The sequence below is a fragment of the Dreissena polymorpha genome, chromosome 2, assembly GCF_020536995.1.
Source record: "Dreissena polymorpha isolate Duluth1 chromosome 2, UMN_Dpol_1.0, whole genome shotgun sequence".
NCBI classification, from domain to species: Eukaryota; Metazoa; Mollusca; class Bivalvia; order Myida; family Dreissenidae; genus Dreissena; species Dreissena polymorpha.
In genome coordinates this window covers 130,594,048-130,608,155 of record NC_068356.1, presented here as the reverse complement: position 1 = coordinate 130,608,155, position 14,108 = coordinate 130,594,048, and the positions used below count along the sequence as shown (strand labels likewise).

Sequence of the window (14,108 nt, the reverse complement as noted above, 5' to 3'; positions counted from 1 at the left end):
TTTCTGGATATGACGGTTGAGTTCCAAAATGGTTTGGATCAGTAAAAAAACATGGCCGCCAGGGGGGGGGGGTCATTTTCCTTATATTTATATAGTAAAAAAAAGCTTGTGAACACTCTAGAATTACATTTTTTGCCTTACATTCATAAAATTTGTTCCAAATATCGATTTTATAGATATCTCTGACGAGTTTGAAAATGGTCATGATGGGTGGAAAAACATGGCTGCCAAGGGGCGGGGCATTTTTCCTTATATGGCTATATATGGCTATAGTAAAATCTTGTTAACACACTAGAGGCCACATTTATTGTCTGATCTTCATGAAACTTGGTGAGAAGGTTCATCCTAACAACATCTTGGACTAGTTCAAAAATGATGTTGGTTAGTTGAAAAACATGGCCACCAGGGGGCGGGGCATTTTTCCTTATATGGCTATAGTAAAACCTTGTTAACACTCTAGAGGCCACATTTATTTTCCGATCTTCATGAAACTTGGTCAGAAGATTGGTCCCAATAATATCTTGTTATCTCAGGTGAGCGACTTTGGGACTTTCAGGCCCTCTTGTTTAATTATTAAGTAAAGGTTGTCAATATAACCTTCAGACATTTATTACTATTTTCCCTACATATATTTTCTCAAAACTGCATGATGGTTGTTTTTCTTTGCATGTATACCACAAGTTCTATTGTTCAAAAGTGTGTGCAACTATTACAGGCACAATAGCAACTGCATGATTTTTTCACTTCCTAATTAAAAAAATAAAAATAAAATAATGAATAGCTTGTTATGGTGTGTGCAATAAATGACAAAATATAGATAAATAAACAAACTTAAAAATTCAAACTTTGTTGTGTTTTCTATTAAAACTCATATAAAGGTGAGAAGTATGTATGGGTTGTGTTAAATACTGTATGTAATTATTGCATTTTGTTTTGATAATCATTCAGGAATGTGTTGTTTAACAATCTGCAAACTTAACATATCATAATAAGAAGCTACCATGTTTGTTATCTTTCTGAAGTTTATTCATATTGAATTTCAGTTGCTTTGAGTTTCTTGTTTATATTTCTTGCATAAACAAGTTACATATAATCTTCACCAAAATATGTGTTATAATAATGTGTCCTTCAATATAATATCAGCTAAAATGATCCTGTACAATAGTTTGTTGACCAAGCTCAATAACTCGCTTAATCATACCACAAATTGTTTTGTGTGGTCCATGAATTATCAGAATTGGCCTTTAAATGTTTCCTTACTATTTAAGTACCCCTAAATCCAGCAGTGTTAATATTTTATAGTATTTTTTGTGTGGTTGAGACTAAAATGGCTCTTGTCAATCTAATCAACTTTAAATAGAACATGATGGAAGTAAAATATGAAAGATATCAAACTCGAATATAATCAAGAGAAAAGCCTTGTAATTAAAGTGTCACAAAATTATGTATTACAGTCAAAACCTCAATATAACCTAAAATAAGACATCTACACTTTATAGAAATCCAAACAATTGTTGTTTTGTGCAGATGTTCTCCATCAGTGTTGGTGTAAGTCCAGCGCTAGGAATATATTTGTACATTATACAGTTAAAAGAAATGTGCTCACGTGGGCATGAAGTGCTCATGGTTAGCTCAAGTGGTCACATTTTGTTCAGCGTATGTTGTCGTGCAGTGTACGTCGTCTATTTTAAGCTCATTACCACTCTAGAGGTCTCATGTACATCCAACCTTGACGAAACTTGGGTAGAGTGTTTATCTAGAAAATTTCAAGGCCAAGTTTGAATGTTGAGCTTTTGCGCCTAAAAACTAGATTAATTCATAGAGAAACCTTTGTACCGGTCAAGAGGCCATATGTATGACTCAATCTTGATGAAACTTGGCCAGAATGTTCATCTGGACAATATCTAGGTTGAGTTCCAAAGCTGGGTCATAATAGTTAAGAAACTTGGTCACCAGATTGTTTCTTAGAACAAACATGTTTCCACTCTTGAGGCCACATTTATTAATCAATCTTGATAAAGCTTGGTCAAAATGCTTATCTTGACAATATTAAGGCTAAGATAAAATCTGGGTCACAGCGTAAACAAACTAGGTCACAAGTTCAAATCGTAACAAACCTTGTGAACATTCAGTCTTGATTAAACTTGTTCAGAATGTTTATCTTAACAATGTGAAGTCCATGTTTGAATCTGGGTCAAGCAGGGTCAAAAACTAGATATTCAGGTCATGTCTTAAATAATTGTCCATGAACTCAGGTGATCGCTTAACGGCCATTATGGACCTTAATTAATAAAAAATTGGAACATATATAACTGTTTATTTCTTTTATTTGCCTTTACTTGTTCATATTCATCCGTCCAGAGTATGCGCAAATGAGAGATTCACATAGACCCTTTCCCACTCAGAAGCAAAGTGAAAATGGCTATGTACAAACAGCATAAAACCAGAACAGTCTGCGAGTAACTTGCAGTCTATTCAGGTTTTATGCTGTTTGCTGCTCACCAGTATCTAAGGGTTGGAAATGAAACCTTAAAAACTCGAATCTAGTAATGCATAAAAATATGTATCTAAGTGGTGAAGGGTTAAATAGTTTATATACCCACTTTAAATGTACAATTTGATATCTTTTATTATATTTTTCCATATATGCCATTGTAAAAAGTCATTATTTGTACAAGTATCTTTATATTTTCAGTGTTTAAAACATGTCAATGTGTAAAATCGCCAGCCATAGCACAAAGAATATAATAATTGTTGCTTTGTTGCAGGTCTGTCAAAAGGAAAGAAGCTAGTCAGGTAGCTAATATGCGCAGAATGAATGCAGATACAAATATTCTGGATGAATCTCCAGTGTGACTGGGGATGTGTGATATACTTGTAATACATGTTGATCATGTATTCATGATAGAAGGCATGAAACAGTGAAATGTGCCATTACTAAGCTGTGTATTTGTCATATTAAACATGATATACACGCTGTTTACATGTATTGCCTTCCAGGCAATTGAATATTCAAATACTTTGATGAATAAATATTCAAATACCAATTTTGCGTTTCATGGACATGCCTAATTTGAACACAATTTGTGCAACAAGTTTGGTTTTTAAAACTAAGGAGATCAGCTGCATTGAGACGGAATAACACACTGTGACACAGAACTCTGGAAGAGTAGTGCTATGAGGTGAAGATTTGGTTTTCTGAGACCAGTGATATTTGAACACTAAGACCAGTATACATTTGCAACATAATATGTGTCATTGAATTGATATCTGTGACTTGAGGGTTGAAGTAAAGCTTGTATATCTTACTTAGAATTGTTGAGCTGGTTGAACAGTTTTATAATGAAAACTTGCTTTAATTTATTTGAAAAATAATATCTGTTGAATGTATCATTATCTTTGATCACTTTATTTGTTGTACATGTATATACTTGTTAGTTGATTTAGTATACAGGTTACTATTCACTCTAATTGCGACTAGTAATAAGTATGAAGCAAAAATTAATTAAAGGGATTATGTATCAATTAACATTCAACAATTATAGTCAATGGTCAAATATCAAACCAAGGATAAAAATTGTTTCATCAAAACAAAAAACTTATATAAAGGAAAAACAGGAGTCATTACATTACTTACTAGTATTTAACAAAAGTTAGACACATATTTTCATTAAAAACTATAACTCTTAAAAATATGGCATTGAGTTTGTAAACAAATTGTTCTACTTACTAATGTGTGTTTTTGTTATAATTTTCATTCAGATGTCTCTATAATGGTGCTAATAATTGTTCCTGTTTGTAATGTACTCAATTGGTGTGCTATTTACTAGTATTATTTTACCTATTTGTATGAAATTGACACACCTTCAACTTGCATTAGAAACATTTCTTTGTATTTCATAAGGTTTTCAAATCTAAGATGTTGTATATTTAAATATAAATCATGATTCAAGAAATGCCAGTACAATATTTCTCATTGTACAATGTTTGCACTTTAACATAAATACTGTACACAAGTCAGCTAATGGCCTTAAACTGGTGTCTATAACTGATTTTTAATAGTTTTTAGCAAGAATACAATAGGTATGATTTCGAATCTTTAAATGGGTAAATCATACTGAATGAAGTAAAACTAAAAACAAACTGATAAAAGTTGTTTTTGTTATAATTTTCTTATTAAATTGAGTTTTATCTAAATAATTTTGTGCCAGAGCTCTCAATACTTTGAAAGTAAAGAAATAGAATTGGAATATCGCAGTTTTCCTTTTTATAAAAACTATATTTTATTTGTTATTGGGACACTGTGGGGTGATTCATTTGCTGTATTTCGCCCCTTTTCACTGATTGGCCTAGCAAAGATGAAGCATTAAAGTCTGTGCTATTTTTATTGAATAGAAACATTTGGTTTCCATACTGGTTTTGGTAAAAAGTATTTTGTAATGTAAAAATATGCTAAATTTATAATTATGATATAATAATATAAACAAGACTATTGTCAAAAGAAATACACTACTGATGAAATTCCACCATCGTCAGATTATTATTTTTTATATTTGTTGCCATAGCAACCAGAATTTTTGACGTAGGAACAACATGAAATGACTCGCATAATCTCCATATTGCCATCTATCCATGTTTCAAGTTTATGAAAAAATATTAAGAACTTTTAAAGTTATCGCAAGATCCAGAAAAGTGGGACAGACTGACTGACTGACGGACACACAGAGCGCAAACCATAATTCCCCTCCGGTTTCACCGGTAGTGGACAAAAATTGATATATATAAAAAGACACTTGGAACATATTAAACATTACATTTCTTTGCTAATTGTGTCGAAAACTGAGGCATAATATTTTTGTTTTGTGGTACAGCAACTTTTAAATAGAAACCTGGCCAATAAGATCAGCTGCTAGAGCACTGGACCATTTTGAGGATTGCGGGTTAGATCCTTCGCCTGAAATATTGCTTGTGTTTATATCGGTGGTGAAATCCTTTCTCCTCCAACCTCTGGTTCAAGTTAGGGAGTTTTTGGTATCTGGCATGGGTATGTGCACTAAGGTACACCAGTTAACACAGAAGTGTGAGTTTGTAAACTGTCAGCTGCGATATTACTGAAATACTGTTAAAAATGCCAAAAAGGATTTTGGAGCACCATTCATTATTATTCTTAATTTAATCCATCAATATGTATTAAAACATACATGGTCGAGTGGTACTTTTACTTAACTTTGTTTCAGATACAAGTTTTATCGTCAGGTCCACCTAAAATACTAAAAAAATAAATAAAAAATCATACAGAATCTTAAATCTTTGCAAACCAACATTTGAAATACACATTTATTTATAGAAAATGAAGTGAACTATATTTTCCTGCTAAAAGTGTGTTGCATAAATATATTTTTGTGTTCTTTCATAGAACACAACAACTTTCCTTGGTGATTATTTTAAGCGAAGCATAAATCAGTACCGGTAAGTATCTTATTTTATAGTGTCTGGAAAATGATATTACATAATCATGCAGAACTGAACATTAATTTTGTGTATATATTAGGATTTTTTTCTCAAATTAAACCAGTTTGTTAATGTTTATCCAGATATTTGATACTTTTTTTTTAAAGATCTGATAAACGCAATGTTGTTTTTGTAAAATCAGTGTTTCAAAATGCCCATGTGCAGAATCTGTGATACTAAGTTTTTTCATTGTATTTCTTATGTTTAAAATTCTGATACATCATTGCATTTTTACGAAATATCTTTGATTGAATGTTCACATTCCAACTTAGAGAGCACTGTTTGAGGTGTTGACCATGTTTGTTAGTGGGAGTTTTGTGCCATAGCCAAATAGGCTTGCAAGTGGCATAATCATTTGATTATATGATCAGTACATTGTTATTTTTCTTGTTTTGGAAAATAAAATGATTCAAGTTTTTAGTTCTGTGTACTTTGTATTGGCTGTGATAATTGACCAATCAGAATCTTTTATTAATATGACGTCTCTTTTAATAACCAGTGGATGTTGTTGAAGTCAAATTGACAGTTCCTTTTACCACTTTCATTTACTTTAGGCAGAAGCCTAAATGCAATAACATTTAGATGGGGGAATTATTTGTGAATCAATATAATCAGACATTTCATGTTAAAATGGGTCTATGCCATATGTGACCAGCCCAGTCTGGTCAACAGCAACCCAGTCCACTAACGCGACCACCAAACCTTGTGACTTTATAGAAGACAACGAAGCTGACTACCGGTAGACTTTCCGATTGCATCATAGTTATTGCAGTCTGTTTAACTTATTCACTGCTGTTGAGCAAATAAGGAAAACAGAAGGTTGAGACATGATTCAAAATGGTCTGATTTTGTTAACGAATCAATCATGCAATATAAGACACACTGTCACAGTTTTACAACCACACACCTGGTAAAGATTTGTTTCAACAACACATATGTATATATACAGAAAATGTTTGAACACAAAATGTCTTATACAAATAAGCAACATGGAACAGATTATAAAAAAAAAGATCAAATAAATGAAGGAGACTTGATGACCAAGGAAGAGACACTGAATAAAATATCATAGAACTATGTAGACAAATGTTAAAGCCCAACTCTCCAAATATTTATATATAAAAACAAATTGCAGAAATAACACGAGAGAAGCTGTTTATGACCGCATTTAACTTGAAAGTTTGACCTTGACCTTTGAGGTAATAAGCTGGGTGATGCAACACGCAGTCTCCTTATGATAGACACTATGTTATTTTTGAAAATTGCATGATCAATGATAGTATTGAAAATGGTAGTTACCAACTATATGTACTGTTGATATCAAAGAAAATCAACATGTCAACATGTGATATATCTGTGAAGCTTTTTTAACATCATCATGTTTCAAGACTGCCAAAAAATGTTACCAAGAAAAACATTCTATTTCAAACACTTATTTCCCTAGCAAAATTTCTTCTATTGAGCTTTTAAACTTTCATCTAGTTTACACGTCATATACAACGTACTGAAATACTGCAGCACAAACGCAAATGTCAGGCAAGAGCAGAATCCATGCAAAACTACAACAGTATATATGTTGCGAAGTTGTTCATATGAAACCGCTGAAACACAATGGCAATTGTACCAACACCTGACCTTCATATTTGATGTGTAAATAGAGGTTAGAAATAAGAATGTCACTCCGTACTTTTACAACAAACATTGGATTAGGTTTCTCTGGCTTGATACAGGGGGGTTCAGCACAATATAACCATCTTACTACATGTTTAACATATTAACATGTTAGTCTTGATTTTCAATTGGAAATAAGCGTCATTTTCTCTTGGAATTTTCCTTAGCTAAAAGTTCTTCCAATTCCTTTGTTCTTTTTTTGTCTATCAATTCCATTTCTCGAATTGCCTGGAAATAAAAGCAAAACAATACAGTATCATGTAAAATGGATTAAAACTACAAGTACTTATTAAAAAAAATAATGATTAAATGAGTCATTATTTGAAATATTTTAGTTAGAAATGTTGGGATGTTGCATTTGGGCTATTATAAAATTCAATCAACTACTTAATTGCAATGTGCATGAAATTTATTTTTTTCATAACAAGATGTGTTTGTGAAACACAATGTCCCCCTATATGATGCTTGACCTTGAAGGATGACCTTGACCCTTCACCACTCAAAATGTGCAGCTCCATGAGATACACCTGCATTTCAAATATAAAATTGCTGGCTTAAATATTGCAGAAGTGACTTAACATGAGCAATTTTGACCCATATATTTGACCTTTAAGGATGACCTTGACCTTTCACCACTCAAAATGTGCAGCTCAATGAGATACACATGCATGCCAAATATCAAGTTGCTATCTTCAATATTGCAAAAGTACTCATAAAATGAGCGATTTTGGCCACATATATTTGACATCTGACCTTGAAGGATGACCTTGACCTTTCACCACTCAAAATGTGCAGCTCCATGAGATACACATGCATGCCAAATATCAGCTTGCTATCTTGAATATTGAAATACTGCAAAAGTGTACATTAAATGAGCGATTTTCACCCATATATTTGACCTTTGACCTTGAAGGATGACCTTGACCTTGCACCACTCAAAATGTGCAGCTACATGAGATACATATGCGTGCCAAATATCAAGTTGCTATCTTCAATATTGCAAAAGTTATTGCAAATGTTAAAGTTGGCGAAAACCAACCAACCAACAGACCAACCAACAGACAGGGCAAAAACAATATGTCCCCCACTACTATAGAAATATACCAGGAACTGCAACTGCGTGCAGATGCATACCAACTGTTGAACCAGAAGTCATCAAACATAAAGTGATGATAATTATTATATTAATTTTCTTATTAATCGTCAATCAGCACTATATGTATAAGAGAACTCTGTATGCAAAACTCAGTCTCATTTCATGCACATACACAGTGTTTTGTAGGCCTTACTTGTGAGATCTGTGTCTCGATGAGTGAGCGATATTTCTCCCCCTGTCCTACTGCCTCCATATCACGCAAGAACTCCCTTCGCTCATCAATCTCTTCTTGTACTAAAATACACACAGCATTTATGATTCCACATAATAACCCAGTTATATGAACACAAGTGCTAATGATAATCATTTCAATCATCATTCTCTACAAAATCTGGTTTAAAACTGTATTATCTTACTATAGTCTTATAATATTTTTGTAAATGTCATCAACCGCACCATTATTTTGTTTAATATAAGGACATATTTAATCAAAATATAACCTTAATTAAGGAGCTATAGTTATTTTAATATTATGTTATCACATGTTAAGGTGACCCTCTTAAATCGGCTGTGTATTATTTTATTTTACCCACATCAAAGTTGTTTCTTATGTCAATTTAATGTTAACACAATACTAGACTTGATTACTGCTATATCAAAGTAATTGGGACTGTCAAAAATACTTGGTCAGGTAGAAAACAATGGAGAGTGCAAAAAACATAACCAGGCCATGACAGCCAAGCCATCTTCTTTTAAAGACAGCTTAGATTAGGGTATGACTTCAAAATAGTCACTGATGATTAGGTGTTATAAACTGTGTTGGTACCAAAATTTCTTTTAACAAAGAGGTTAAATCACATCAGACAATTCAAATAAACAATAAACAAAATACATTGTATTATTAAAAATAGGAAAAAATAGGACCTAAAATGTATAGTGATTATATTTAAATGTGCCCAAAATAGCGGTGATAAACTGTCTATCATTTTGCTTACATTCATCAAATCTGTCTACAGGACGTGGTTCCTCCAAGTCCATGTCCCTCAACTCCTGCTGTCTCCGTAGTCGCTCTAGATTGGGGTCTATGTCCTGTCCAAACGCCATCATATTAGCAAGCTTTTCCTTCTCCTTCTCAGAATTCTTAGACCCTTGATAATAGAATACTTGATAGGTTATAAAAATTTGAACCTTGCTCTTAGAAAACAGGGTAAAATGCATGTGCTTAAAGTGTCTAAAATCTGCACTTGCTAGTCAGGGACGACATTTACCGCTTAAAATTGACAAGACAGACAATGTACATTTGATGCTGAACATCATGTTTGAAAATGTTTCATAGTATTTTTTTAACAATATGGCTGCATTAAAATTACACCTGTATGCCAATGACAGTTGTGAGAATAAATGACCCCAATCAAGCACAAAATGTTCTTATGATTGGGTGTTTTCATTGTATGGCCCTTTTTACAGACATATAAATGATTAATTAAAGCTGGAAATACTAAATTTTAATAATTTTTTTTTTTTTAATTCAGTCCATTCATGAGCTGAACATATTTTATAAAAACTATATCCAATGCCAGTGCACCAAAAATTAGAGCATATTTCCTAGAAGTATTAAAATTTTCTTACACTTCATGTATAAAGCATTGCTTCATCTCATGGATTTTTTATTTAAATATCTCCCATAAAATGTATAATGTTCCCTAAAAAACACTGAGGATATGGCCCCAGAAAAAGGATATGGCCCCAGAAATGGATCAGCATTCTAACTTACAGTGAGAAGGTCCTGGTTCATACTTGGGTCTCTCATAGGCCCCAGACGCTTCTATATCCTCCTTGGTGCGAATGTTGTTGTGGTAATTCCTTGTAGAGAAGTACAATAAGTATAAGTGAAATGGGCAATACAGCATTCAAAATGAACAGTACCTTAACTGAAATGATTTGTTTCTATATTGAATTTATATTCCTTTTCTTTCAATTGTGTAAACAGATTATATATTTATACAGAAAGTGTGGTAATTATTTAGAAAATTTATGAGCACATGCAGTTAAAAACTTATTTCATATTCATTTCACATAAATCCACAATAATTAATTCAGCAGTAGTGATATTACCATGGAAAAATTCAAGGATCACAAGTGGTACATGGCCCTGCTTAAAAAGAGCAACACCCTACTATGTCTCTATTCATCTTTCCATACCTTACCAGTTTGTTTATCTTGGGGTTTTTAAAACGCTATTTGGAACTTGTCCATAGAGAAAGTATTGAATACATTCTGGTAATGTTCCACTTGTTCACTGATGCTCTATGGCAATCCTAGCAACATGAACAATACATGTGGACAAGCCTTATAACATTAAACCACACATTTGCATAAAAGTATCTCACTTTGGATTAAGGACCTTAGGAAGTTTCTTTGGAGAAATTGGCTGCTTCTTTTTAGCGCTGGATGTCGGATTGCATGTCACTGGAAGGCTCCCACCTCCTTTAAATGTGAGATAATCAAAATATTATACAATGCTTAATGATTACAAATAGATAACATTTTATTTTATCTATATATGTAATCATTATATATGATGGCAAATTGTAAAGTTAACTGTTATTGTATAAGAAGCCTTGCTCTGTGAAATCCGAAATTCATGCTTGATGAGCATAAAGTACTGCTCCAGATTAGCGAGCTAAGCCTGTACGGACTGCACCTTCCCCTACAAGAATTTTACTTACTTTAAATATATAATTGCACAAAAGCGGAAAGTGTAGTACCATATTAGACTGTCGATTCTATACGCACATTTACACTTCTTCATGATCATCATATTTATAATTTTCGCTATTAGTTTTATGGGGCTAAGCGAGACTTCAAGCAAATGAAAAACATGTTGAACAATTCTGCATTAAGGTATTTGGTTTTCAAAAAAACATTTACAAATTAAGTTGATGGTTAAAGTTACCTCGTAATTGTTTTTCTAAGTGTCTTTGCTGGAAATTTGTAAGTTTAGACTCCTGCATCATTTCTGAAATCAGTCAAACAAAAATATCACTTGTTTAAATAGACTTAAGCACATGTAACAAAAAGAATAATGGTAATGTTCTCAACAAAAATCATAGCAATACAAATATAACCATGCACAAATATGTAAGGTGTCAGTTTAAAAAAAAATGTCAAATTCTAATCTTCAGCATTCCTTAAATAGCTGAAAACATGTAAGCATGAAAATATACGTGTGAAAAACATGTAAAAATTTGCCAAAAAACAAAAACAATTTAAGGGCTATACTCTGCCCTTTATATTGAATATAAGGGTCTGATAATAATATAAAATCATATTCCACATTATTTAATATATTTGAAATCCCTTTTATGAACACATAAGTAATTTTGAACACACTGAAATAACTGACTTCAATAACTTAAGGGCGTAAAGAGAGGTCATAATAATGGTTAATAAAAAAAACATATTCAGTTCCTTCTTTTTTGCCAATGTTTTCTTTTTTGGAAGTAATTATTGTAACTTTCATTCATTCATGACTTTCAATTTTTGAAGGTCTTTCATTGAAAAAGCGCCAAAACTGCCATTTCAGTAGATTAATTAGAAATGAAGATATTTAAATTGTGCGATTCCCTTATATCAAGCATCTCCTGATTTCGATCACTCGTTTACATTAAGAATGAGGCTTTAGTTATGATGTTACTCTGAGTGTTTTATCTCACTTACATTACTATGCTTGAAAATAAATACAGACACAAACAAAATGGGGAAAAAACAAGTATAATTGACGCTCAAGATCTTACAATAAAAAATAATCCAAATATAGCCATATTCCATACATTTTTTTGATCCTTTTTCATTAAATTTTCACATAAATTGCAAAGTGAAACAGAAAACTGCACTACTGTAGTGGTAACACAACGCTTCAAAACATTACTTTCACTTTCTCTTGATTTTCAGAAAATTTTACATGAAATCTTAAAAAGAGCAATATCAGGCAATATACGCATGTTCAGTGGGAATACCCCTGTTCTGATTGAATGTTTATTATATCAAATCTTTGAATAGTTCAGAGAATCAAACTTTTCGGTTTAGTTGGCCTAATGCCTATTAGTATTGCAATCGTGTGCTTTCCCTTTTCAGATGTGATGTCTCAATACCAGGTAAACAACGCACACATTGGATGTTATTGCAGGTGATTCTTTGAAGATAAATCGTTAATTGCTGGATTGTTTACATTAATTTAGAACTTCTTTTACTCGTTTCCTTAACAGCTCGATGCACGGTCATCAGACGAAATATGAAGCCTTATAACGCAAGATACATTTATAAATGGTACAAATTAGCATGTTATTTTTGAAAAAAATCAAAAAGTCTTTGAGAAATTCTCGGAGACAAATCGCGTGAAATTATAAAGGAATAACACAATTTTAAGTAAAACTTATAAGTTATTGTAACCATTTCAGTCAATTAGACTACATGTAAATACACACCTTTTCAAAAGGCTTTGGGAAACAATTGAAATGAATCGATAAAAATGATATCACATTCCGACACTAAAAAAATAATTCATGTTTACCTTTTAGAAGACTATGCGTTTGTTGACTGTATTGTACTTTTGGGGCATTCCAAAACCCACCATTCTCTCCGTAGTTCGCCATTTTGAAACAATTTGTGAAACTATGTGACGTCGATGGCTACAAGGCACTGATATTTATCGCAACATTAGACCGGCTCCGCGCTCGCACTACAACGCTTTATAGATCAAAGCGCTGAAGGCACTGAAGTTGTACGAGATTGCATAATCTTAGAAGCAACTCAGTTTTAGCTTTTATATCGCAAGTTTGAAATGAACACAGCCCATTAAAATTTTAAAGAGTGTGTCTTACAGCACAGGTCGAGATGTGTGTGTTTATCCTCATATTTATGTTATAGAGATAACTTAGACACAATAACAACAATACGTCTTTTTTCACAAATGGTTGCTTAACTGGCAACCATCTTTAGAATTTTGGTTGCCTTGCTAAAGAAAAAAAGCCTACAATCATGTACAAGTTGTGATATGTGTATCTAATACTTTATCTATTTTCTTTAAATTATTGAGAAACAATTTTGCCCACATGACAGACTTAATGCAGCATTAAGCCCCGTTTTCCCTGAAAGCAGGCAATATGTACAGATTTCAATGATAAACTTACCAATGTCGTCGCACAAGCTGTTCTAAACACTAGACTGGCCAATATGTCCCACAAGCTATTAAACCTATTGTTTACATAATTATAGGCTGACTGCTAACAGTGAAGTATAAACAGGCAGCGGTAATCGTTCCAAGCCTAGTGAGTAACCGTCCTTAGCGTAGCTAAGCACATACTGATTTGCAAAACATGCTCTGTAAATTTAGTCGGCCGCTAACGCGACCAACTAATACAAAATAATCGTCGTATGTTAGGCGGTTATACTGCCGTTAAAAATGAAAAAAATAGTCAATAATATACAATGGAATAACTAGTAGACAGCTCATATTGTGAAAAGTTCGAAGAAAAAAATTCGATTTAAATTATAAGTTCATTTTCACAGCATCATTGTTAGATATTTGGGAAATCTCACCAATGCTTTGACGCTTATGAAAACAAATAGAATGAAAAAGAGCAAAATTGACAAATAATATAACAGATGTAACCAAATGCAGCTTTTTGATGTGCATATAATTTTGTGATATTTATACTGACTGCAAAAGTAAAAATTTGTTTGATTTGATCTTTATGGCGAATATAATTGTTTGCCTAAGATCTGAATATTTGATTAATAATGAACCTTATCGTAATAATGAGAATTC

The 14,108-nt window shown here is 32.5% G+C and overlaps 2 protein-coding genes across 5 annotated transcripts in view; one reads left to right on the top strand and one right to left on the bottom strand.

Annotated features, from left to right (window-relative positions):
* Positions 1-5,931, top strand: part of LOC127868995 (MICAL-like protein 1) — a 65,456-nt gene extending 59,525 nt beyond the window's left edge. For all 4 annotated transcript variants that reach the window (XM_052411237.1, XM_052411238.1, XM_052411239.1 and 1 more), the window contains one exon: positions 2,769-5,931. In XM_052411237.1, the coding sequence (XP_052267197.1) occupies positions 2,769-2,800 (32 nt within the window). In that variant the 3' untranslated portion in view covers positions 2,801-5,931. The remainder of the gene's footprint in view (positions 1-2,768) is intronic.
* A 411-nt stretch (positions 5,932-6,342) lies between these two features.
* Positions 6,343-12,977, bottom strand: LOC127868997 (UPF0193 protein EVG1-like). The gene is made up of 7 exons (XM_052411241.1): positions 12,852-12,977; positions 11,235-11,297; positions 10,669-10,765; positions 10,053-10,141; positions 9,274-9,426; positions 8,472-8,572; positions 6,343-7,410 (listed from the first exon to the last, which is right to left on the bottom strand). Exons 1-7 carry the CDS (start codon positions 12,931-12,933, stop codon positions 7,324-7,326), a joined length of 672 nt encoding a protein of 223 aa, XP_052267201.1. The 5' UTR covers positions 12,934-12,977; the 3' UTR covers positions 6,343-7,323.
* Positions 12,978-14,108: the final 1,131 nt, after the last annotated feature.